Below are 23,000 nucleotides of genomic sequence, written 5' to 3'. Positions count from 1 at the left end.
TAGGAAACTGGCGCAATGAAGTACAACCAAGTTGAGCTTGGCATGACAAAAGTGGCGTCTATTAAGTTGTTTCACTAAAAACTGGGAGGTCGCACATGCAACTGCAGTATGCTACTAGCTGTTTCGACAGCTTTGATGCATGTGTGAAACCGGCTTAATACATAATTATTATGATAACAAATGCCTGAGCAATGTAGCCAATGACAAATGGTAGAGCATACATTTGTTTGCATGAACGTTCAACTCAGATGAACAAAGTATAACTGTCTGTAGGCACAGTGACTGTCAACCTCCATAATATTATTAATCAGCCACAGAAGGTTCTTTCATTAATTTGTTTTTATTTACACGACAGATCGTATCAACTAAAACTTGGAAATAGCAAATGTACTGGCTGGAGGGACAAGTAAATTACATATCCCCTCAGTCTATGTTCCTTGATTTTTCCATTATCATTTCTCATTCCAGTCCCCAGTCATAATAAATCGGCAAAAATCGGAAGCCACCGGTAGAATAGAATATTTGCTTCATCATGCACTGCCCGAGCTTTGAGATCCTGCAATAATGTTGGAAAGCATTGGCAAGAACTCCACTGTTGAGCATTAGGAAGCTGCAAGTGGCATCCCTGCGTACCAACAGCAGTGCTGTTACATAAACTATGCCAGCGATAGACGTGTGTTCGGTAGCGGTCTTTTTTTTTATTATGCTTCCTTGATGAAATGACACTGTGGCAACACCATATTTACTTACAATCGGTGGTCAGAGGAAAGGCTTCTTATCACACACAGAGGATAGGAAAAGGGGCGTAGGATAGCTCACACGCCTCTCCTGGTTAATTCTTAATCCGTCGTTTTGTCTTTTTTTTTCGACGAATTTTTTGCTCCTTCTGTGCCTATGGCCCTGGTGTATCTATCACGCCACCCTCTCGGTACGGCCATGGCCTCCATCTATTCTCTCAAACGAATGAATATCTACACACATAGATGGGGAATATGCTACTGAACTTCCACATACTCTAGAAAATTGTTCTAAAAACGAAAACAACATTGGATCAGTTATACGCTGTTATTTCACTTGTACACAGAGAATTTTTTCACACTGTCTGCATTTTAATTATAATGCACTTCAGGGATGCGATCCAATTATTTCCTAGTTTAGAAATGCCACTGCTACGCGAATTAGATTACGCTCTGACGACCGTCGTGCCTACGATAATTATGATTTTTCCCTTTCGAAGACTTTAGATTCGTGTCCGTTGCGCGCAAAGTCCTCTAAACAAGTCATATGGTCTGTATAGCAAAGACCTTTTAACAATTGTACAGTGCAAGGAGGTTGGTACACTGCGTACGCCACAGATCTTAACAATTGCACCGATTACCAAAAATGTTTTTGTGGTACCGAGGGAAGATAGTTATATAAGTGGTGTCATCCCCCACCAAACGTTTGACAACTGCAATTTACACGTTTCTCTTCCTACGGCAACTTTTTTGAAGTTTGTTGGCGCGTGTGGCAACAGCGCTGTCATTCTCATGTGATGTTTAAGAACGTCGTCTGCAAATGACGTCAATGTCTGATGGCGATGTTTCAACTGTTATGAAATTATTACCCGCGTATCCGAGTCTTGTTTTTATTGGAACTGCTTTAGTTTGTAATTGTTATAAATCGCCAAACAATACATGGACTGCTTCTTTGCAGTGACAAGTTTGTAGTTTGTTATGCGGAAATTAGATAGCACCCGGGATGTATACTTCGCCAAGTGAAAACTGTTATCTCGACTTACGTGTTAACGCCCCCATATGACAAGTAGTATATGCAGCTATGTAGTCAAAGAGAGGAAAATTGTGAACTCTTGAGAACATTATGGACCAGAATGAGTCTTGTTGTGAGACTTATAGATGTTGGCGCATCATTCAGCGGAATGTTGAATAAATCACAGCGTTTGCTTCTGGGCTTATTTGTTCTCCTGCTAGTTGATATTATTTGGGTGTCATCGTCAGAGCTGACCAAGGTAATAAAATATGTAATGTTGGGTTTCTTTGTTAAATACATGTTCTTGTTTACACTGTTAGAAAACTTAGCGGAAGTTAACATATGACTACCGAAAATATCCATCTAAGATAAAAAAGATTTGGCCTATAACTGTCTAGAAATAATCGCAGCAAAATTAAGTGAAAGATGACATTCTGTATGAAATATGTTGCCGCAACCAGATATTTATGTCGGGATATTTATGTCAGGAAACTAGACATAAGTATGATGAGTAGGGCTATTTGTTTACAGTTGGGTCATTCCAGGTCAGTTCAACCAGGGGCTCCAGCTCATAGTCTCAGATTTGACTGAAATTTAGTACCTTAACTCGTGTACAAAGTTTCCCTGCCAATTAGTTCCAGAATTATGACTTATGAAAGAAGGTGGCATGACCTGGAAATTGCAACCTGCATCTAGCAATCTATCTTCAGACCCAACTTCAGGTCTTAATAACTTTGGAACTATTCCACACAGTCCACAGCAACTTTTACAACCCAGTAACATCCATTTAGAGAACACACTCCATGAATCAAAACACCAACAACATATTTCTGAGGGAAAATAAAAAATTCCAAAATGTGATTAAAAAATGTAATATGTTAAAAGGTACATATTGTAGGTACCCTCTACGCCAAATATAATTCACTCAAAAAAGGGTATAAATTTTTTTTTTTTTTTTTTGGTAAGCTTAATGTGGCCTAAACACACGCAGAACTCATCATGCCCATATCAGTCACAAAAACTGAGTTACATGAACACGAAAATACAAAAATTTGAAAAATTACTTGAAAACCGTGAATTTTCGAAGTGTGGTAGCACAAAAGGGACAAGTGGTATCAAGCCAACTTTCACACACTGCATAGGTAGACCATAATTATATATATCTCAAAATGTCAGCACGTTATTGCAAGTTATTTGTGTGCAATGGAAGTTGATAGATGTATTTGGTGATGTGGCCATTGTTCCAGATCACAATTTTGTAAAAACATATCGTAATCCGTTCTGCCTCTTCTTATCCTCTCCCACAACTGTTTAATCACTAAGCAACAACATATAGACAGATTAACACAACCTACCATTAATGTTTACTGCACCTTAACTGCTAAAAACCAGTCGATTGTGCTTCGAACAGAAGTTCTCCCACACTTTAGCCACTGTACTCTGTACATTGAGTGGCAGATTGTACTGTCTTCCTGTCACTGTGGTAGGAACTGGAACTATCATAAGAATATGTTCAAAAGGAATCAAACACCTGTCTGCCAAATGTGGCCAATGAAATGATCTTGCTGGTGCCATGAAGTTCACAAATACACCACCTTCTGCTTCACAGCACTCTGAAACACATCCTAAGTACTATTTGCTATCATAAACAGCAATAACGTAGCAACATGGTTGTATGTTGCTGCTTTTGCTTCTGAATCCTGAGTCAGACACACTGTGAAGACACATGTTGTGCATGAACCTATAGTTATAACCGGACAATCTGCACATTGTCAGAGTCCGCTGGAGAGAAGTGATGATGGCTCCTTGTGCCTGGAACAGTTTTAACGCGTTCTAGTCTGCATTTTAGCAGCTCTTCGACTGATTTCACCTCATCTTTCAAAACATAGAATGATTGTATGCCAGTGATATTTTTCTGTACTCAGGTAAATAATTGAAGAGGTGTTAGAATGTGACCTTCTGTAGGGTGCTGCAGAAAGAAATAGCTCGTGATGCCATGCGCTTAATGGTGGCACCAATACCATCACATACATTTTGACCATGACTTGTTGCAAAAAAATTCCATTCTGCGTGAATCTAAAAATCATGGTAATGCACCCATAAATTTTTGAGATTTTTACAGTTTTTGTACTGACTAGCTGCCCCATCACTGAAGTATTTCACAAAACGTATGTGAGACAGCTTGTTTTTCACGTATGCCATGACAGTGCGAATGTGGGCACGAACTGTAATGGCATCATGAACAGTCACTAAAAACGCACAGGTTCATGACAGACACATCATCTGATTCACCTCTACAGTAAATCGCAAATGGCTGGAGAGTTGCTTGACTGTTGTCCCAATGATATCCTTGGATGGCATCTTGAACTATAAATGCATAATTTTCAGAAAAGTCTAGTATTACTATAATTTCATCTTGTTTCAAATTATCCATACAAAACTGGAGGCAAGCCGATTGTGCTGTTGCTGTGAAGCTGTGTGTGGTCAATTTGTCTGTTTTTTGACAACACATTTCAACAAAATCTTCCACTGTACTTTGCTTTGTCTCAAGACTTGTGCGATCCATGTGTGTCCATTGTTTATAAGAAACAAGTTCATTGCCATCCATAAGGAGTTCACCATACAGTTTGTTATTCATGTGTTCTGCAAGATTTGCCTTACCAGGACACTTCTCACACCTGTGTATCATGTACTGGTAGGAACTGATGTCACACACTAGCAGCTTCGTTACACCGTTGTAATCCAGACCAGAATCCTTTATAGCAGCAAACATCAGCTTAGCATTTTGATGGGTCTCACACACACAAACATGCTTGCACTTACAGGCACAACCCATTTTGGCCGAAGATTGAAAAAAGACGATAAACCTACTTTGGTATTGGGATACTTTTCCTTGAATTCTACATCTAGTTCTGATATGTTGCATAGCAACAGTCTTTTTTGCATCTGTACATGTACATTTCCCGTTTTCACCGTTACTTAGTCTTTTTTTTTTTAGGCATTATTCGGCTGTAGTCATTATTTTCATAAAACTCTGACACTAGCACCTTTATTTCTGAACTCAATTGCTTACCCTGAGCCTGCTGAAGTTGTGGAAGCACTCCTTGGATCGCTTTTATTTTCCTAGCTTGCTTTACCGTATATGTAGATACATTGAATTCCTTTGAAGTGTAGTCAATAGACCAGCTGGAAGGTTGAAGGGTAAGAATAGCTACTTTTTTCTGGTGTGTGGATATGGCACATTTTTCTTTCAAATCATGCACAATTTTGTCCAAATCAGAGCATTTCTGGCATGATTTTTGTTCCTTTGGAGCAGATAGTTCTTCCTCTTTCACCATTAGTGTGTCAGCTATTTTGTGTTTTAATTCCATTTGAGCTTCTTGTAGTTTTCTTGTACCATAGCTGGGTCTGTCTCTTTTCCCAACTTTGTGTGTCTTCATAGGAGACAAACCAAGAGCAGTCACTGAAGTATTTAATTGCTCATCCGCTGTGGTTATAGGTGGCTGATACTCTTCGTCACTGTCATGTAAATTATCAGAATATTCTTCATTTTTTTAGCAGTGTAACACACCTGGAATAACTTTTGTCCTGGTTTCATGGTAAGTCCCACGCACTGATTCACTTTCAATACTGATTTTATATCAATTTCTCTGAGGCTACACTTCACTGTCTTCTTATTAATCCTAAATGGGTCAAAACAACTTCTTTGTAGGAATGAATACTTATCCAGAAACACTTTCATATGATGATAACAAACACTAAAGTTTCCTGGAACTGTACTTCTTGTGCCCATAGGGTATATCCCGGATCTCCATAGCAACAAATCTTGGTCCGATTCATCCAGATCATACAGTACAAAGCGAATGCCACATTTTGTTCCATATGTTGCTTTATGACATTCAGATGCTTGTGCTCTACCAATACTGCAACTTGTTTGAACAAAAGCACCACTAGTACACTCTTCTGCCTCCATACTGACTTTCCACAACCGTACTGACCAGTCTGAACTAGAATCTTAAAAACATGAGTAACCTGTAATTGTTGCTTGTTTCCTTTGCTCTTCCTGCCTAACAATGACTCATTCTGTCCCTGAAAACTACCATTGCTTAACTTTCTGTCGCGTAATGGTTCCCAACAATTACTGCAAAACAAGCTGTCTGCGTCATCACTATTACTTGCTAAATTGTGTTAAAAGAAACAGAACCAAATACATCTCTGTCAACTTTTTTGTACACAAATGCCTTGCAATAACAAGTTGAAATTGTGCCACATATTATATTATGGTCTACTTATGCAGTGTTTAAAATTTGGCTTGGATATCACTTGTCCCTTTTGTGCTACCACACTTCGAAAATCCATGTTTTTCAGGTAATTTTTCAAATTTTTGTATTTTCATGTGTATGTAACTCTGTTTGTGTGACTGATATGGGCAAGGTGAGTTATGTGTGTTTGTGTAGGCTACATTAAGCTTACCACAAAAAAATTTGTACCATTTTTGAGTGAGTTATATTTGGCATAGAGGACACCTTTTAAAGTAATTACATTTTTTTAATCACATTTTGGAATTTTTTATTTTCCCTCAGAAATATGTTGTTGGTGTTTTGCTTCATAGTGTGTGTTCTCTAAGTGGATGTTACTAGGTTGTAAAAATTTCATTGGACTGTGCGGAATAGTTCCAAAGTTATTAAGACTGAAGTTGGGTCTGAAGATAAATTGCCAGATGCGGATTGCAATTTCCGGATCACGTCACCTTCTTTCACAAGCCATAATTCTGGAACTAATTGGCAGGGGAACTTAAAAATTTTGTACATGAGTGTTCCACACTTGGTAGCATTGGTGTGCTAAATTTCAGCCAAATCTGAGACTATCAGCTGGAACATTTTCTCAAATTGGTTGAATTGACATGGAATGAACCAGTTAGGACATGGAGTAGGACAAGAATGTAAATGTCGCACAGGAGATGGATTGATAACTGATTACAAATACTGGCTAGCATTAGGAGAATAGGCAAGTATGAGGAGATAGAACGGTGATTCAAGAAAAAGATTGAGTGTGCAAGTGGTATAGATAAAATAAAAGTAGCTCAGATGTGACTGCAATCAGGAAATGAGAGATTAGTTACACTGGTATTTAACCTCCCAGGACGGCATTGTTGTCATATTGGTAGTGGTTAGCAGTAAGTGGCTGACAAGAGTTCATCACTACACGACTTCCAGGGGTAATGGAGTTGAAATAACTTTAAAAGACTACGTTCATGATGGGAAGAGCAACTTAACAGCAAGGATGTCACACTCAGATCCTAGTCACCATTAATAATCAATGTGACCAACATAAATGTGAAACAAAAACATTTTAATTAATGTATGTTAGCATAATATTAATTATGATTGCTTTGAGCATTATACTATTGTACTGTTAATTAACATGTTGGAGACATGTACCAAACAATCTGATTACAAACAAGTACACAGATATTAAGAATACAGGTAATTTCTGCTTATTATTAAACATGAGAAAGAATGCATATGTGTACAGTTATAATGAATTTATGAGCTTGTATAAATAGAGAGAATAAAACACCTGCTATAGATTGACACAATTATCGGGATTATTATAAACTGGGCAATGTGTGAAGCCTTCAAATGACTACTCTAACAGAATCTTATTGAAATCTTTCATGAAACTTAAGGAATTTCAGGTGATATTTAAAAACTATTGACATGAAAGATAGTGTCTAGGCACTCATAGATGGTGCAGGAACTGAAACTGAGGGTGGCAAAGAATAAGCAAAAATGCTGAACTCTGTTTCCAAATGTTCCTGTCCAAGGGAGGATCCAGGCCTACTGCACCAGTGTAATACTTGCACCACTCCAAAGATAAGTGACAGATATTAATGTCAGTAACATGGAGAAATGGCTGAAATCACTAAACATTAAGATCTTCAGATTGTATATAGAACACTGTTGAATTAGCTCCTCCCTCTTTACCACTGTTATGTAGATCCATTATGAGGGGGGGGGGGGATTGTGCTTAATGGCTGAAAGACAGCAACGGTAATGTCTATGAGAAGCTAGGAGAAGTGCTCTCCGAAACTACTGACCAATGTAATTGACATATATTTGTTGTAGCAGCTTACAACATACTCAAACATAATTCCATATCTTGAACAGAATGACCTCCTCCATGTCAAATAACATGGACCCCAGTAATACCTGTTACGTGAAATCCATCTTCGGCTTTTCTCACACGACTTCCTGAAAGCCATGGATCAAACTATCAAATGGACACAGTAATTGTTGTCTTCCAAAAACCATTTCACTCAATACTGCACCAGTCATTATTAACAACAGTATTTTGTTATAATCTTCAGCACTCTACACACACACACACACACACACACAGTATCTCTCTCTCAGCTAATCCTTGATGTGTCCCTGTTCAGTATCTCCTCATTAATTATTTGACAGACAAGGCTAATTTTCAGTATTTTATCTATACCAGCATATTTCGAAAGCTTCTATTCTTTTCTTGCCTGAATTGCTTATCATTCACATTTCACTGCCGTGCAAGGCTACACTCTAGACAAATACATCCAGAAAAGACTTGTTAACACTTAAATTTATATTCAATGTTAACAAATTTCTCTGCTTGAGAACATAGTTCAAGGAGTTATTGCTGTGTTTTACTTGTCAATCTCAAGCTTTCTGCAGCTTTGTCTGTCATCATCATCAGGAGATTACATATCAGTAGGGCATTAAGTACTACAGTTTGCCGAATTACATCATGGAGACATCACAAAATTATGGAACTTCCGTATGTTGCCTGAGAGTATATCGATGTAGGTAACTGAAGAACATTGGTAGTGATGCTGATTCCATGGTTTGGTGGAGGATTCAATTGATTTCTTTGTTGCCATTGGATATTCTTGGACAAATAAACAAAGAATATCAAGTACCTGTTTTCATGCATCATTAAGGATGTACCCACGGTTCTGGTGAAAGTTGTTACATTATCTGAGTTCAGCAGCTTTTTTGATGCTACAATCCCAGTAGGTTGGTGGATGGGATAATATTTTCATTTTATCAAACATAATCATATGTTTGTTCACGAGACATTTTTGGCCATTGCCAGTCTGCATTTTATATCCTCTCTACTTAGGCCATCATCAGTTATGTTGCTCCCCAAATAGCAAAACTCATCTATCGCTTTTTAGTGTCCCATTCCCTAATCTAATTTCCCCAGCATTGCTTTATTTAATTCAACTACATTCCCTTACCCTTTTGTTACATTCATCTTGTAGACTGTTTTCAAGACACTGTCTGTTCTGTTCAATTCCTCTGCCAAGTCCGTTGCTGTCTCTGACAGCATTATATTGTTGTCAGCAAACTTAAAATTTGTATTTCTTCTCCCTGAACTTTAAGTCCTTTTCCAAATTTTTCTTTTAGTGGGTCATTCTGTCAACCAACACACTGCTTAAGACTGACTTTCTCAGATTTTGATGAAACTTGATGCACCTAGTGTCCCAGCATAGTTATGAATGAAAACCATAAAAATTGTCATTTCACTAAAATTTATTAGGCCTAAGCATTGAATTTTCAAATTTTTGTTAAAACTAGCTACAATGTAGGCTAAGAAATTGCCATTTTCCCTGGAACCAGATGAGGTACAGACCCGTAAAATATCATTTTAAAGCTCTTGAGGTGAACTTTTCTTTGGTATGCAATATGATGGTGTTTAAAATTTTAAGGTTTGTGAAAATTTTAAATACATTTTAAATTTCTAAGACAGCCAGATATTTAAAATTGTGAAAAATATCACAAAATGTCCATCCACTATACTCTTACACCTCCCAATTTTCAATTTGGAATCATCACGGGATCATATACTGCAAAGTTTTCATGTTCCAGATGTGTGAAAAACGAGTTTAATAGTGTTTGTACATTAAGAAATCACTGAATAATTTTTTTTTAAATTTTATTTATAATGTAATGAAAACATAGCTTGCTACTTACCATGAAGATTGACATGTTGCAGTCAGTGTGTTTTCTTCTTATTTTTGTCCGTAGCTCGTGGTCGTGCGGTAGCGTTCTCGCTTCCCGCACCCGGGTTCCCGGGTTCGATTCCCGGCGGGGTCAGGGATTTTCTCTGCCTCGTGATGACTGGGTGTTGTGTGATGTCCTTAGGTTAGTTAGGTTTAAGTAGTTCTAAGTTCTAGGGACTGATGACCATAGATGTTAAGTCCCATAGTGCTCAGAGCCATTTGAACCATTTTTTCTTCTTCTTTATGTTGTTCTTATCTTTTTCTGGTGGAGGCTGTGGCCACAAGCTAATGTGTGTCTTTTAGTTGTGCCTGTCTGCAACTTAAAATGTCATCTTTACAGTAAGTAGCAATCCATCTTTTACTTGCATTGTTGATATTCCAACCTGGAGTTTACATTGTTTAAAAATTTGTTTACCTACATACGACTTGACATTTATGAACAGTAATTTTCAGTGCAATAGGGTCCGCAGCTGTGATGAAATTTTTGAATGATTTCATGAAGCCTTCAGTTGCCATTTTCTTTGTTTCCTGTACAATTTGGCCGTAGGCCATTTTCAAGTATTTTATGGATGATTTTTTGGTAATAGATGATGTCATATATGTTGTTGCTACTATGCATCATGCTATGCTCATAACACATGACATCATCTGTTACCAAAACATCATCCATAAAATACTTGAAAATGGCCTTAAGCTGAAATTGTACAATCATACAGGAAATAAAGAAAATGGCAGCTGAAGACTGCAAGAAATCATTCAAAAAATTTATGAACATCTGTGCCTGTCACATCTTCTTCTATTAGAATTAACTGTAAAGGCTCTGTTGGTTTTAGTCATGTTATTTTGAGCAAAGTAACAAATGTAAAGAGTACTCCAGAGATGTTTTCCCTGCTTAGTTGAAAAGCTGCTGATGTGTAAGAATTTGATTGTTATATGGATGTTGCAAACTTTCTTGGGCTGTCAACCTCTTGACTGTGCTGTCAAATCCATCACAAGGCTCTTCTCATGAGCTGTTGCTGAAAAGTGCCATTCAGCCTCTCTGCTGAAATCAGCTTGATGGAAATCTAGATTATAGAAGTTTCTCTTATTTTATACTGGGCAGCAGTGTCATCAGAAAAGTAATATATTGTTTTAGATTCAAAGTGCTTTATTGAAAAGTCGGTGAGGTTTTTCTGGAAGCAGTAGATAGTCACAGTGTTATGTTAAAGACAGTCTGAAATAACAGCGTAACTGAGATGCTCTATTTCTGTTTCTCCTTTGTATTACACAACAAATGAGTTGACAGTGGCTTGCTCACTAGTCCAGTGATAGCTCTGGACCACTCATCCTGCATCATAAATGAGTAGTTCTCTGAAAAATCACAGTACACAGCAAACTGTGAATCCTTTAGGCTGCTTCTAATGTGTTTCATAAATTAACTTTTTTTGGCTGTAAAGTCATGATGGACAAATGTAGACAGCTTATTGCAAAATAAATTGATGAATCTGTTGTTGATTTTTGTAATGTTTCCTATTTACACGTGTCCACAGAAATCCACTGTTGAAGGTGACATTGTCTACCAGCATTTCTTAGAAATGTCTTCTGACGTGTGGTGTCGATTTCCTGATTTCCGAGGTATGAATTACAGTCTTTCAAATGATGCTCTATTGACAGTGGATTCCAAAGAGCCTTTGCAAGGCAGTGTTTATATGTATTTCTCTTTTTGTACTGAGTTCAACTTAGCATTTTCAGTCATAAGTTTCAAATTGTAGTGAATGACACATACACACACCATGTGTTTACCACTAGGGCCTACTAGAGTAATTTTTTAGGCCTGAACTCTGTAAATTTGGAAAAACTAGGAGGAATGTTAGGAAAATTTTATGTAAACAATCTGTATGCCTCCTTTAAATTATAAAGCGCAAGTCTCTTTGAAACTTTAATTTTCTGACCATTGCTGTTCTTCATTGAAACACAATCCTTTACTCCACGCATGGCACTGTGTATGTCATCACTGTCACACCTTTGTTGTCACTGTCAGAGCACTTCGTCTTGACAAAAAGATTCCTTTTCATAGTAGAATTAATTCTTTCTCTTTCCTGCAGAATATCTCTTAGATGCCATCATTTTTCTATTTACTGGAGACTCTTCTAACTGTTGAAGAGAAGTGTTAAGGGTCCACAAAACCTGAGCTGAGAAATAAAAGTGGATTCTTGATTCGAGTCTGATCCTGCATTGTGGCCAGCATCCATTTAAGCTTGAGCAGCCTGCTCTTTTCAAAATGTACTAAGTGTGTTTCTACACTGTCACAATTTTTTGCAATTTTCAGAATTTCACAAAAAGTGTACATTTCCATTCTAAAATAGTTTTCACTCCTTTTGTTTGGCAATTAGGGTTCACTGTTCCTAAAGGACTGAAGCAATGTGAGATTGCACACTTGTTGCTTTTCTCCATCTTATTATCTCAATGTCTTAAATCTGCAAACCAGGAATTTGAAAGTAAATAAATAAAAGCACTGTCTAGAATATATGCAGCAAAATTCATATTAGCCGTTACCATATTTTTAAATGCTGGAGTAACTGAGTTTTTTTCCTTAACCTGGATTTTGTGGTAATGCTAGAGCTGCTGTTTCCTATCCCTCCACCGAGCGAGGTGGCACAGTGGTTAGCACACTGGACTCACATTCGGGAGGACAACAGTTCAATCCCATCTCCGGCCATCCTGATTTAGGTTTTCCGTGATTTCCCTAAATCGCTTCAGGCAAATGCCGGGATGGTTCCTTTGAAAGGGCACGGCCGATTTCCTTCCCCATCCTTCCCCCATCCGAGCTTGCACTCCATCTCTAATGACCTCATTGTTGACGGGACGTTAAACACTAATCTCCTCCTCCTCCTCCTCCTCCTCCTCTTCCTCCTCCTCCTCCTATTCCTCCATATGCATGTTAAGATTTACTCCTTGTATGGCCTGGTCCAATGATCCAAAAATGAAACTCTGGGAAGTGTAAGACTACAGTGCAAGGAAATTTTGTGATTTTTCAAAATATGGCTGTTTTAGAAATTTAAAATTTCAAAAAACTTTTAAATTTTAAACACTGTCAGGTTGTTTACCAAATGAAAGCTCATCTAAAGAACCTTAAAATGACATGTTTTCCAGGTCTGTACTTCATCTGGTTTCAGATAAAATGACAATTAATTATACCAGAGTGTAGCAATTTTTAATGAACATTTGAAAATTCAATGCTTAAAAATTTTTTTCATTCATAACTATGCACAGACACTAGGTACACCAAATTACATCAAAATCTAAGGACTCAAGGTAAATTTTTGTTCATAATTGTGTTAATTTAAAATGGAAATATCCTGCTTCACTTTCATGCCCTTCAACTCTTATAACTGTACAAGTTGTATTTAACCTTTTGGTCCCTTTATTATACCCCAGCTACATTGAAAGAGTGTATTCCATTCAAAATATTCAAAAGCTTTCTCAGAGTCTACAAATGCTATGAATGTCAGTTGAACTTTCCTTAACCTATCTTCTAAGATAAGTCATAATGTCAGTATTGACTAGTGTGTTCCTACATTTCTCTGGAATACAAACAGATCTTCACTGATGTTGCTTCTATCAGTTTTAGCAATCTTCTGTAAATAATTTGTATCAGTATTTCGCAACCATGAGTACATAAACTAGTGGTCTGGTAATATTTACTGTTGTCACTGCCTGCTTTCTTTGCAATTGAAATAATTACAATCTTCTTGCAGTCTGAGGGTATTTCATGTGTCTCATGTATCTTGTACAACAGGTGAAATAGTTTTGTCAGTGTTGGCTTTCCTAAGAATATATTGTGGAGTATGAAATTACATTTGTGACTGGAATGAAAGTTTGTCTATTATAAGGAGGACGCAGTTTGCCAAATTGATGTATTGAATGTTGTGAGATCTACAGATGTAGAAGTATTTGCGGTGTGCTCCATAGACATGTGCATGTTGGGGACTCTTGCTGTTCATCCATTAGCTTCTTTTTGTTTGGGTCAACAGCCTCAATGCAATTTTTGACTGATAAAACCTTTTTAAATAACCACCATATGCTATCTAATTCTGTTATATAAGATGACCTTTATTGCATCAAGTGTATGTTACGTTGTTCAGTTTTAGCCAGTGGCTATTTTTAAATGTGGTTGTGTCCGTGGTGTGTTTCATACTTAACTAGTAATACCAATGCATTTTCAGTAATATGCATTACCAGGGGAAATACATTGTGTCCACTGAAAAAAAAAGCAAATTTTGTCAATTGTTGTTGCCCTTCATCAGGTGATTCAGAAAGAAAGAAAGAAAGAAGAGAGATAAATTGTTTATTACAGACAAACTATGGAAGACAGAAACGCATTGCACATGTCCCTGGATAGAGGAAGGTTCAAAGTTTTGACATAGCTGTACTGTTGTTTGTTTATAGCAACTTGGTGTGTACACCAGAACAGAAATAATTTTCTGTGTTGGAATTTGTGTGAAGTCGATCCACTGATCAAGAGCAGTGTGCATTCTGCCATCAATTCAGCAAGAAACTGTCTCTGCACAAGCAGCTTTCCGATTGGCATACAAAATTCTTGGAAGTTGGCTGCATATGCAAAGGGAGGAGCACTGGTCGGCTATACACATCTGATGAAAATATTGAGCTTATCCGAGAAGCGTTCATGTGGAACCTTGGAAGTCTGCAAGATGAGTAGGTCAGGAACTTCAGCTTCCTCAAATGACGATGTGGCATGTTCGGAAACGACATCTGTATATGATGCCTTACAAGTTGCAGTTACTGCAGCAATTGTGTCTGCAACCATAATAGAAGGTACAAATTTTGCGTTTCATTCTCTAGGACATGGCAGAGGACATTTTTCCAAATGTCTCAATTTTTCGGATGAATTGACATTTCATCTGTCAGGCACAGTAAACCACTGTAATTTAAGAATTTAGAAGAGATAATATCTTGAGGTCCTTGTCAAATGTGATGGAGACTCACTGAAACTGAATGTATTTTATGCCATTTTTGTTTTATAGTGTATGGACCTTCCTTTTTTGCAGAGGGAACTTTGACAAGAATGTCATATCTGGACATGCTGCAAAATTGGGTGCTTCCTCAGCTTCGCAAAGATCCCAATTATTTCATTGTTATACATGATGGCACCCTTGAAGTGCAATATTATCTTAACACCACTGCCCCCAAATGTTGGACTGGAAGAGATCTTGATCATTGCTTTTGGCCTCCCAGAGCTCACATATTGATTTTTTTTTTATGTGTGGGTACACAAAATATAGCTATTCTTCATGGGCTGAGAAATCAAATTGTTGAAGCTATTGATGCAATAAACAAGGACCTGTTGATTCATGTGTGGAATGAAGGGGTCTACGTTTCAATGTTTCTCGAGCAATGCATGATGTTCATTTTGAGTGTATGAGACAGTGTCTGTGTGCGAACATGAAACTTTGAACCTTCCAGTATCCTGTGACGTGCACAGTGTGTTTCTGTCTTTCATATCTGAAGTAAACAACTGAAATATGTTCTTTCTTTCTGAATCTCCCCTGTACTAACAACATAATTTTTGAAGAGGTACTGATGTGTAAGTAGGGTCCCGAACCTGAAAATACTGAATATGACAGTCATTGTGAAAAGTCTCATCTACTCTAAGACTTAAATTATTACGTTAAGTTTAACTGAAAAATTTAAAATGTTATGAAACACACACACACACACACACACACACACACACACACACACACACAAAAAACTGCATATGAAAGTGGTAACAGGCTGAAACTGGCAAATAGTGTAATGTATAGGTACTTGATGCAATAATGGTCATATGTCACTTGACACCCTATGGTGGTTATTTAAAATGGCTTTATCATTCAGAATTGTGCTTTTCATGTTGCTTATTAATGACCTGGCACACACTATTAATAGCAACCTCAAGCTGTAATTAAGTAGTAACTGAAAAAAGCTGGTCATACATCCAGTTAGATCTTGATAACATTTCAAAGTGGTGTAAAGATTGACAAATTACTTTAGATTTTCAAACATATAAAATCATCCTTGTCACTAAATGTAGAAAAGCGATATTTTATGATTAAAGTTTTGATAACAAACAGTAGTAATTGGTCAGCTCATACAAATACCCAGGTATAACAGTTTGAAGGGATCTGGAATGAAAGATCACATAGCTGCTTGTAGGTAAAACAAGTGGCAGTTTTAAAGTTACTGGAAGGATAATGGGAAAGTGGAGTGAGTCTTCAAAAAAGACTGCTTGTAAAACATTTGTGCATCTAATCCAAGAATGTTTCTCAAGAGTGTGGGACTTACACCAAATAATAAAGGACAATGTGAATATTCACAGGTTTCTCTGACTCAAGGTAGTGCACAATGAAAGTGTTGAAAAATTTGAATTGGTAGACTGGAAGATAAATACAAAGTATCCTGCAAAAGCCTGTATTAAGTGAAGAATCTAGAGATATTCTTCAGTTTCCTATGTATCTTATCTGCTCTCTAATTTAAAAAGAAATCATGACATATCTAGTTTATTTCTTTCATGAATGTGATTTGGAAAACTGAATTAGCTCGTAGGAAAGAGTAATTTAAGTAACTGCTTCAATTAAGTGCAACTTTTTAAATCCAGTATATACATGCAAACCTATGAATTAAACTGCAGTTTCTGTATTTGTTATGTTGAGTATACACATTTTTTGTAATTAGGTTGTTTAGTCAGTACTTGGAATAACTTAACCAACATTGCAGCAAGATATTGCTCAAATCGAGACCAACTCATGATATGTCATTTCCAACTGGTGGTTTTTGTCTTACATTGGACACCAATTATTGGTGGTGATCAGAGTCTAACTGTGGTTCAGAGCTCAAATACTTGTAGTGACAAATCATTGTTGTCTGCTGTGTGTTTTCATCGTGCTTGTCAAGTGGAATTACACATGCCACCACATATGATGTTGCAGTGACAGTGCTCATTATTCCTTGCTGTTCTCTTATTCTTGGAGAGATTGCACTTAGTTACGTGTACTTGACTGCTGACTCATCATTAAGAGACTATTCTCCATTCATGTGAAACTTCTCTCAACTTTTCATATGCGAGTTGAATGCAATTGTTACTGTTCTGGTAATAAAGTTATTGTTCTACATAATTCAGAGAGTGGATAATTTACACACTCCGGCAGGTGTGGAAGATACATACCTAACAATGTTGTGCAGTTTTAATCGTAGCTGCATTGACAGCTGCACTGACGTGACCCAAGCCTAAAGAACTACACAAAAACACAATTACAACATGCAAGAAGAATCCAGAGTGTCATGATTATCCATATGCTAGCGTCTGTTCTGACCACACGATCCCATACTATGGTTCACTCAAGTGGAGGAAAGTTTTCATTATACAGGGGTTACCACTGATTCAACAATGTTTTTCATGGTAGTGAGCCAACTAGATCATCAATATGTCGTGTAAGTTAAGGATAATTTAATTACACTGCTGGCAGAAGAATCTTACAAAAATAAAGCCAAAAGCTGAGCTCATCTGAAGACTTGCCGCTTCACAAGAAGGCTGTGTCCGACAGGTGCTCACACTAGAAGACATGGTGGGTTATAAGCCGTACCAGTACCCAACAACCTTTATATACAATATGTAGCATCTGGCTGCCACCACAAGTTACAACAATGATAGTGCTCCAAATGGAATGTCATTGGAAGCCATGGCGGAACTTGTGGATTGCATATAAGAGGCTATCACTCCTGCCCGAGTTAATCCTGTGGCAGAGCCATTCAGCAGTACAGCAGCAGTAGCATCATCATGAGCAGCAGTTGTGCACATTGTTTATGATTTGTGGGCAGCAAAGGTAGACATTCTCTGCAGACAGATCGGGGAACTACTGTCATGAAAAGTTACCAGCAGAGACAGAAAACATCGTGGCAGATCTAGGAGCCAGTCCTCAAATAACAACTTGTCTTCTAACTCAGAATAGTTGTCATGCTGATATCATCAAAAGTTTGGTGAACAGGCACGCATGTGCACAAGTCCATGCTAGTTCCCAAATGCCAGCAGCAGTTGATCTTAGCCACAGCTGACTGCTGGGCGGGATCACAATACCTGCTTATTAGTGACAGAAGGTCTGGACTAAAATATCTAATAGATACAGGTTCCAATTTGAGCGTACTGCGATTGACCTTGGTGCAACCCTGTCGACCACTGACCACATCTGTTTTGCAGCTAACAATTTCACATTGTCATGTGGAATTGGACTTGGGACTATGCTGTTGTTGATCTAGTACTTCGTCACCATTGTCTCAGAGCCAGTCATCGGTATGGATTTCCCGGCATACTACCAGCTGATGCCACCTGACATTGTGAATTCTTGATTCCTTTACACTGTGACTGGTCTGACTACCACTGGGTTCTGCCACAGCAAGATCATATGCAGCACCAAACTGAGCAACCAAAGGACTGCACTTATGCTTCTGTATTATGCTGACTTCCTGGTCTGAATACGCCCCCTGGAGTTCCAAAACAGGTGCAGCATAATACTGTGCATCTTATTAATACCATGGATGGTCCTCCAGCATCATGTAGGCCTAAACTTTTGCCCCAGATTGCCTAGCAGTAGCTAAAGTCAAGTTTGCGAGCACATTAAAAGAAGGCATTATCTGATGGTCATGTGGTCCGTGGTCATCTGCACTGCACCTTGTTCCTAAGAAGAGTGGAGCATGGTGTCTATGCAGTGGTTATAGAGCACTTAATGCAAGAAGTGTACCAAACTGTTAACCCATGTCATTGTTGTGAAAATATCATGCTTTAGGTGGTGCAATGAGCTTCAGTGTGACGAATTGTGCCAAGGCTTCTACTCAAGTACAGGTGGCAGAAGAATATATACTGAAAACAGTAGTTATTACACCATTCAGGTTGTTAGAAAGCATTTATGACTTTTGTTTACACAATGCTGCCAAATGTACTCCCCCCCCCCCCACTAGAGGTCTCATCTCTCTCTGGCAGGTTTGTACTTGGCTACCATGGGGCCCCACCCTTTGCAACATTTTTCCCTTCCGTGCTGCATGTCTATCCTCTTGCTGTTCTTTTTCACCTCCCTTGGGGAATATGTCTGGGGATTTATTGAGAATGTTCTGCATTCTGTCGCTGATGTACGAACAGTCTCATGTTTATTTATTTCATCTTTATTTTAAGCTCCCTTTTCCTTTCTTTGTTTCCCTTCTCCTCTCATTCCTCTGCTTCTGCATTTGATGATCCTCTTTTTTCTTCTTCCTCCCTGTGTGCTCCTGAAGGCCGGCCCACGCATCTGATGCGTAACAGACGACTGGGTAATGCGTAATTCCCAGCCCTGGGTCGACAAGTAGGGTTTGCATGTACCCCTTGGTACAGGCTAGGCCCGGGGAGGTGTGATTGCCTGAGCTGCAACCTTCCCAAATTGCCGATTGGTCTCTCTGTCAGATGTTCGGGAGGTGTGACATGAGGTGTGAACAATTACCTAAGGTGGGGGTGCCCCCTTGTGAAGAGAGCCCCCAGTTGGAAGGAGTGCGCTATCGGAGACACTGGCAATCATGATGGATTTTCTCGCAATGTGTCACTCATTATCCCAATCAGTGTCTACAAAACGTAAACGTAATGAGGCTGTTGATTCGAAGACCTTTTCCGCTGCACCACAGTTCCTTGTGGTCTCATGTGCTGAAGACGGTCAGTCCTTTGCCACAGTCAGTTCCCTTATTATTCAGAAAGGTGTTGATGCAATTGCTGGCCCTGTGAAATCCTGATCTCATTTATGGAATGGCACTTTGCTTTTGGAGACGGTTCTGATTCTCAAACACAACACCTGCTTGCTGCCTCACTTCTCCATGGCTACCCTGTCCGTGTTGAGGCCCACAGCGCTTTGAATTCTTCATGTGGTGTAATTTACACCAGGATGCTTGATGGTCTAACCAAGGTCGAAATACAATCTTACTTCTCTGATCGGGGTGTCATTGCCATTCATCATGTAATGAAAAAGGTAGATTCCTCCTTAGTGCCCACCCGCACTATTTTCCTCACCTTTGATAGGGTGATGCAGCCATCCAAGCTCAAAGCAGGCTGTGAAATTATCACAATCTGGCCGTACATTTCGAATCTGATGCGCTGCTACCAATGTTATCGTTTTGACCACACTAGAGCATCTTGTTGATGCCCACCAAATGTGTAACCTGTGGGAGGGATGCACACGAGGGCAATTGTCCACCTCCTCCTCCCCACTGTATCAGCTGCAATGGCGGCCATGCTGCCTTCTCTTGGGATTGTCCCATGTATCTAGATGAGCAAACTGTCCAAGAGATTCGGGTAAGGGAGAAAGTGCCTTACCCAGTAGCTTGCAAGTTACTGGCTAGTCGTAAACCCTGTGTTCTTTCATGTGGCACCTATAGTTCTATTCTTATTACTCCGCACTTCATGAAGGACATGGCCACACAGACATGTGACCTCAGATTCGGCTCGGAGGTTGTGAAATCGCCCAGTGTGAAGGTAGCATGGCCATCCCCCTGTCCCGCTGAGCAGCAAACCATCAAACTCTCACCTCAAGGGGTGAAGACTCCGACTACACAACCAGAAGGCAAGAAAGGGCAGAACAATTAGTCCCGTGAAGACTTCCTCCATCCCTCCAGCCAAACAACCTCCGAGTCTTCCTCTAACCGGAAAGGCTCGAAGAAGTCCACTAAAGGCAAACGGTCTTCTCCTTTGCCAATTCGAAGATCCTGTTCAACGGTGTCACCACGTGCTACCTTAGCCCGATCGGCCTCTGTATCGCTGGTGCGCACCACCAATTGTTTTTCAGTGTTGGACTCCACAGACAGACCGCACAAGCAAGCCAATGCTTCTGTGGACCCCAAGGAGGAGGATCCTCCTGCTCCTGTGCCCTGCAGTAACGACTCTACACCGGCTGTCACTTGGCGGCTGCCGAGTTGACACCCCTCCATCTCTGCCTCCTCATGACTGTCCTTCAATGGAACGTTCGCGGCCTTCAGTCCCACAAAGAGGATTTACAGCTGCTCTTAGCATTGCAGCATCCCCGTGTACTCTGCCTTCAGGAAACAAAATTGCGCCCTCACGACTGCTTTGAGCTTTTACATTACTTGACAATTCATTTTGACCTTCCCCCTGAGGCCAGTAGTCCATCTCATGGAGGAGTCTTGCTGCTCATATGGGATGACCTTCATAGTCAACCAATCTCCCTGACTACCCATCTTCAAGCTGTTGCAATTCGTCTTTTCCTTCCCCACCTGACTTTCTCCCTCTGTACCATTTATGTACCTCCATCCTTCGTTGTCGCCATGGCAGACTTAGTTCAGCCTATAGGGCAGCTACCTCCCCCGATTTTGGTACTCAGTGCCTTTAATGTGCATCATCCCCTCTGGGGTTCTCCCAGGACCTGTCGGAGGGGTGCCCTGTTGGCTGACCTTCTTAACCAACTCAACCTCTTCTGCCTTAACACTGGAGCACCCACTTTCCTTTCTGACTTCCCTCACACCTGATCCCATTTGGACCTATCCTTTTGCACTGCCCAGCTTGCCTATCATCTCGAGTAGTCTGTTCTTTATGACATCTGCTCGAGCGGCCATTTCCCGAGTGCTCTCCGTTTGCTGACTCCTACACCATCCACATGCACCCCAAATGACAGCTTACTAAGGCTGACTAGCAGCTTTACTCCTCCCTGGCGACCTTCGAAGAACAAGATTTCCCCACTTGTGATGACCAGGCGGACTATCTCACAAATGTTATCCTTACTGCTGCAGAACATTCCATTCCTTGCACTTCCTCTTTACCACATCATGTTCCAGTCCCTTGGTGAACTGAGGCTTGCCATGATGCAATTTGCGCATGGAGACATGCTCTCGGTGTTTTTAACAGTCATCCTACAATGGCAAACTGCATTTATTATAAACAGATGCATGCAAAGTGTCATCGCGTCCTTTGGGATAGCTAATGAGCTAGCAGGCTTTCATTCACTAGTTCTTTTAACAGTTCCACCCCTTCCTCTTTCGTGTGGGCCAACCTCCGATGGCTCTCTCGGACCAAGATCCATTCCCCAATTTCCAGCCTGACAGTAGCAGATGATGTTATTGTGAACCCTATTGCTATCTCCAACATCTTGGGTCATTATTTTATGGAACTTTCAAGCTTTTCGCACTATCACCCTGCCTTCCTCCATTGGAAACAAGCAGAGGCGACTTGGGCGATACCCTTCTCTTCTCCGAATTGTGAGTGCTACAATGCCGCCTTCACTATGAGGGAGCTTGATCATGCTCTCAATTCATCCCGAACCTCCGCCCCAGGGCTGGATGCCATCCACATTCAAATGATGCAGCATCTTTCTCTTGCTGGCAAGCACTTTCTGCTTAACACATACAACCGCATCTGGGCAGAGATCACATTTCCCAGACGCTGGCGTGAAGCCATTGTCATACCCATACCTAAGCCTGGCAAGGACAAAAACCTTCCTTCTAGCTACCGCCCCATCTCTCTTATCAGCTGTGTTTCCAAGGTGATGGAACATACGATTCATGCCCGGCTGGTGTGATGGCTCGAGTCTCAACATTTACTAACGAATGCACAGTGTGGATTTCGAGCACGGCGTTGTGCAGTTGACCATCTTGTTACTTTGTCCACCCATGTCATGAATGATTTTCTGTGGAAATTCCAGACTATGGCTGTGTTTTTTGATTTGGAGAAGGTCTATGACACCTGCTGGAGAACTGGTATCCTCTGTACTCTTTACACGTGGGGCTTCCTTGGGCGCCTGCCCTGTTTTCTTCAGGCATTTTTACAATATGGAGTTTCAAGGTGCATGTGGGTTCTGCCTTGTCGGACGCCTTTATCCAGGAAAATGGTGCGCCTTGGGATTCTGTCCTGAGCGTCTTCCTCTTTGCTATCGCCACTAACCCTATAATGGCCTGTCTCCCGCTGGGCACCTCCGGCTCTCTTTTTGTAGACGATTTTGCCATGTATTGCAGTTCCCCACAGACCTGTCTCACTGAGCAGCATCTTCAGCACTGTCTTGATCATCTTTACTCCTGAAGCATCGACAATGGCTTTTGCTTTTCCCCTGAGAAAACCATCTGTATGAATTTCTGGTGGCACAAATGCTTTCTCTCACCATCTCTACATCTTGGGCCTGCTGCTCTTTTGTTCATTGAAACTACGAAATTTCTGGGG

At 39.9% G+C, this 23,000-nt stretch overlaps 1 protein-coding gene across 2 annotated transcripts in view; it reads left to right on the top strand.

Annotated features, from left to right (window-relative positions):
- The first annotated feature begins 1,347 nt into the window (after positions 1-1,347).
- The window catches only part of LOC126190870 (solute carrier family 35 member F5), a 167,490-nt gene continuing 145,837 nt past the window's right edge, over positions 1,348-23,000 (top strand). The window contains exons 1-2 of one of the 2 annotated variants that reach the window (XM_049931469.1): positions 1,348-2,008; positions 11,320-11,404. Coding sequence is in view for 1 of the 2 variants with exons in the window: in XM_049931468.1 (XP_049787425.1) it covers positions 1,811-2,008 (198 nt within the window). In the remaining variant the exon portion in view is untranslated. The remainder of the gene's footprint in view (positions 2,009-11,319; positions 11,405-23,000) is intronic. The other variant, XM_049931468.1, reaches the window with a different exon arrangement.

This window comes from Schistocerca cancellata, chromosome 6 (genome assembly GCF_023864275.1).
Source record: "Schistocerca cancellata isolate TAMUIC-IGC-003103 chromosome 6, iqSchCanc2.1, whole genome shotgun sequence".
Classification (NCBI taxonomy): Eukaryota; Metazoa; Arthropoda; class Insecta; order Orthoptera; family Acrididae; genus Schistocerca; species Schistocerca cancellata.
The sequence above is the reverse complement of the archived record's forward strand: the minus strand, read 5'-3'. Positions and strand labels throughout refer to the sequence as shown.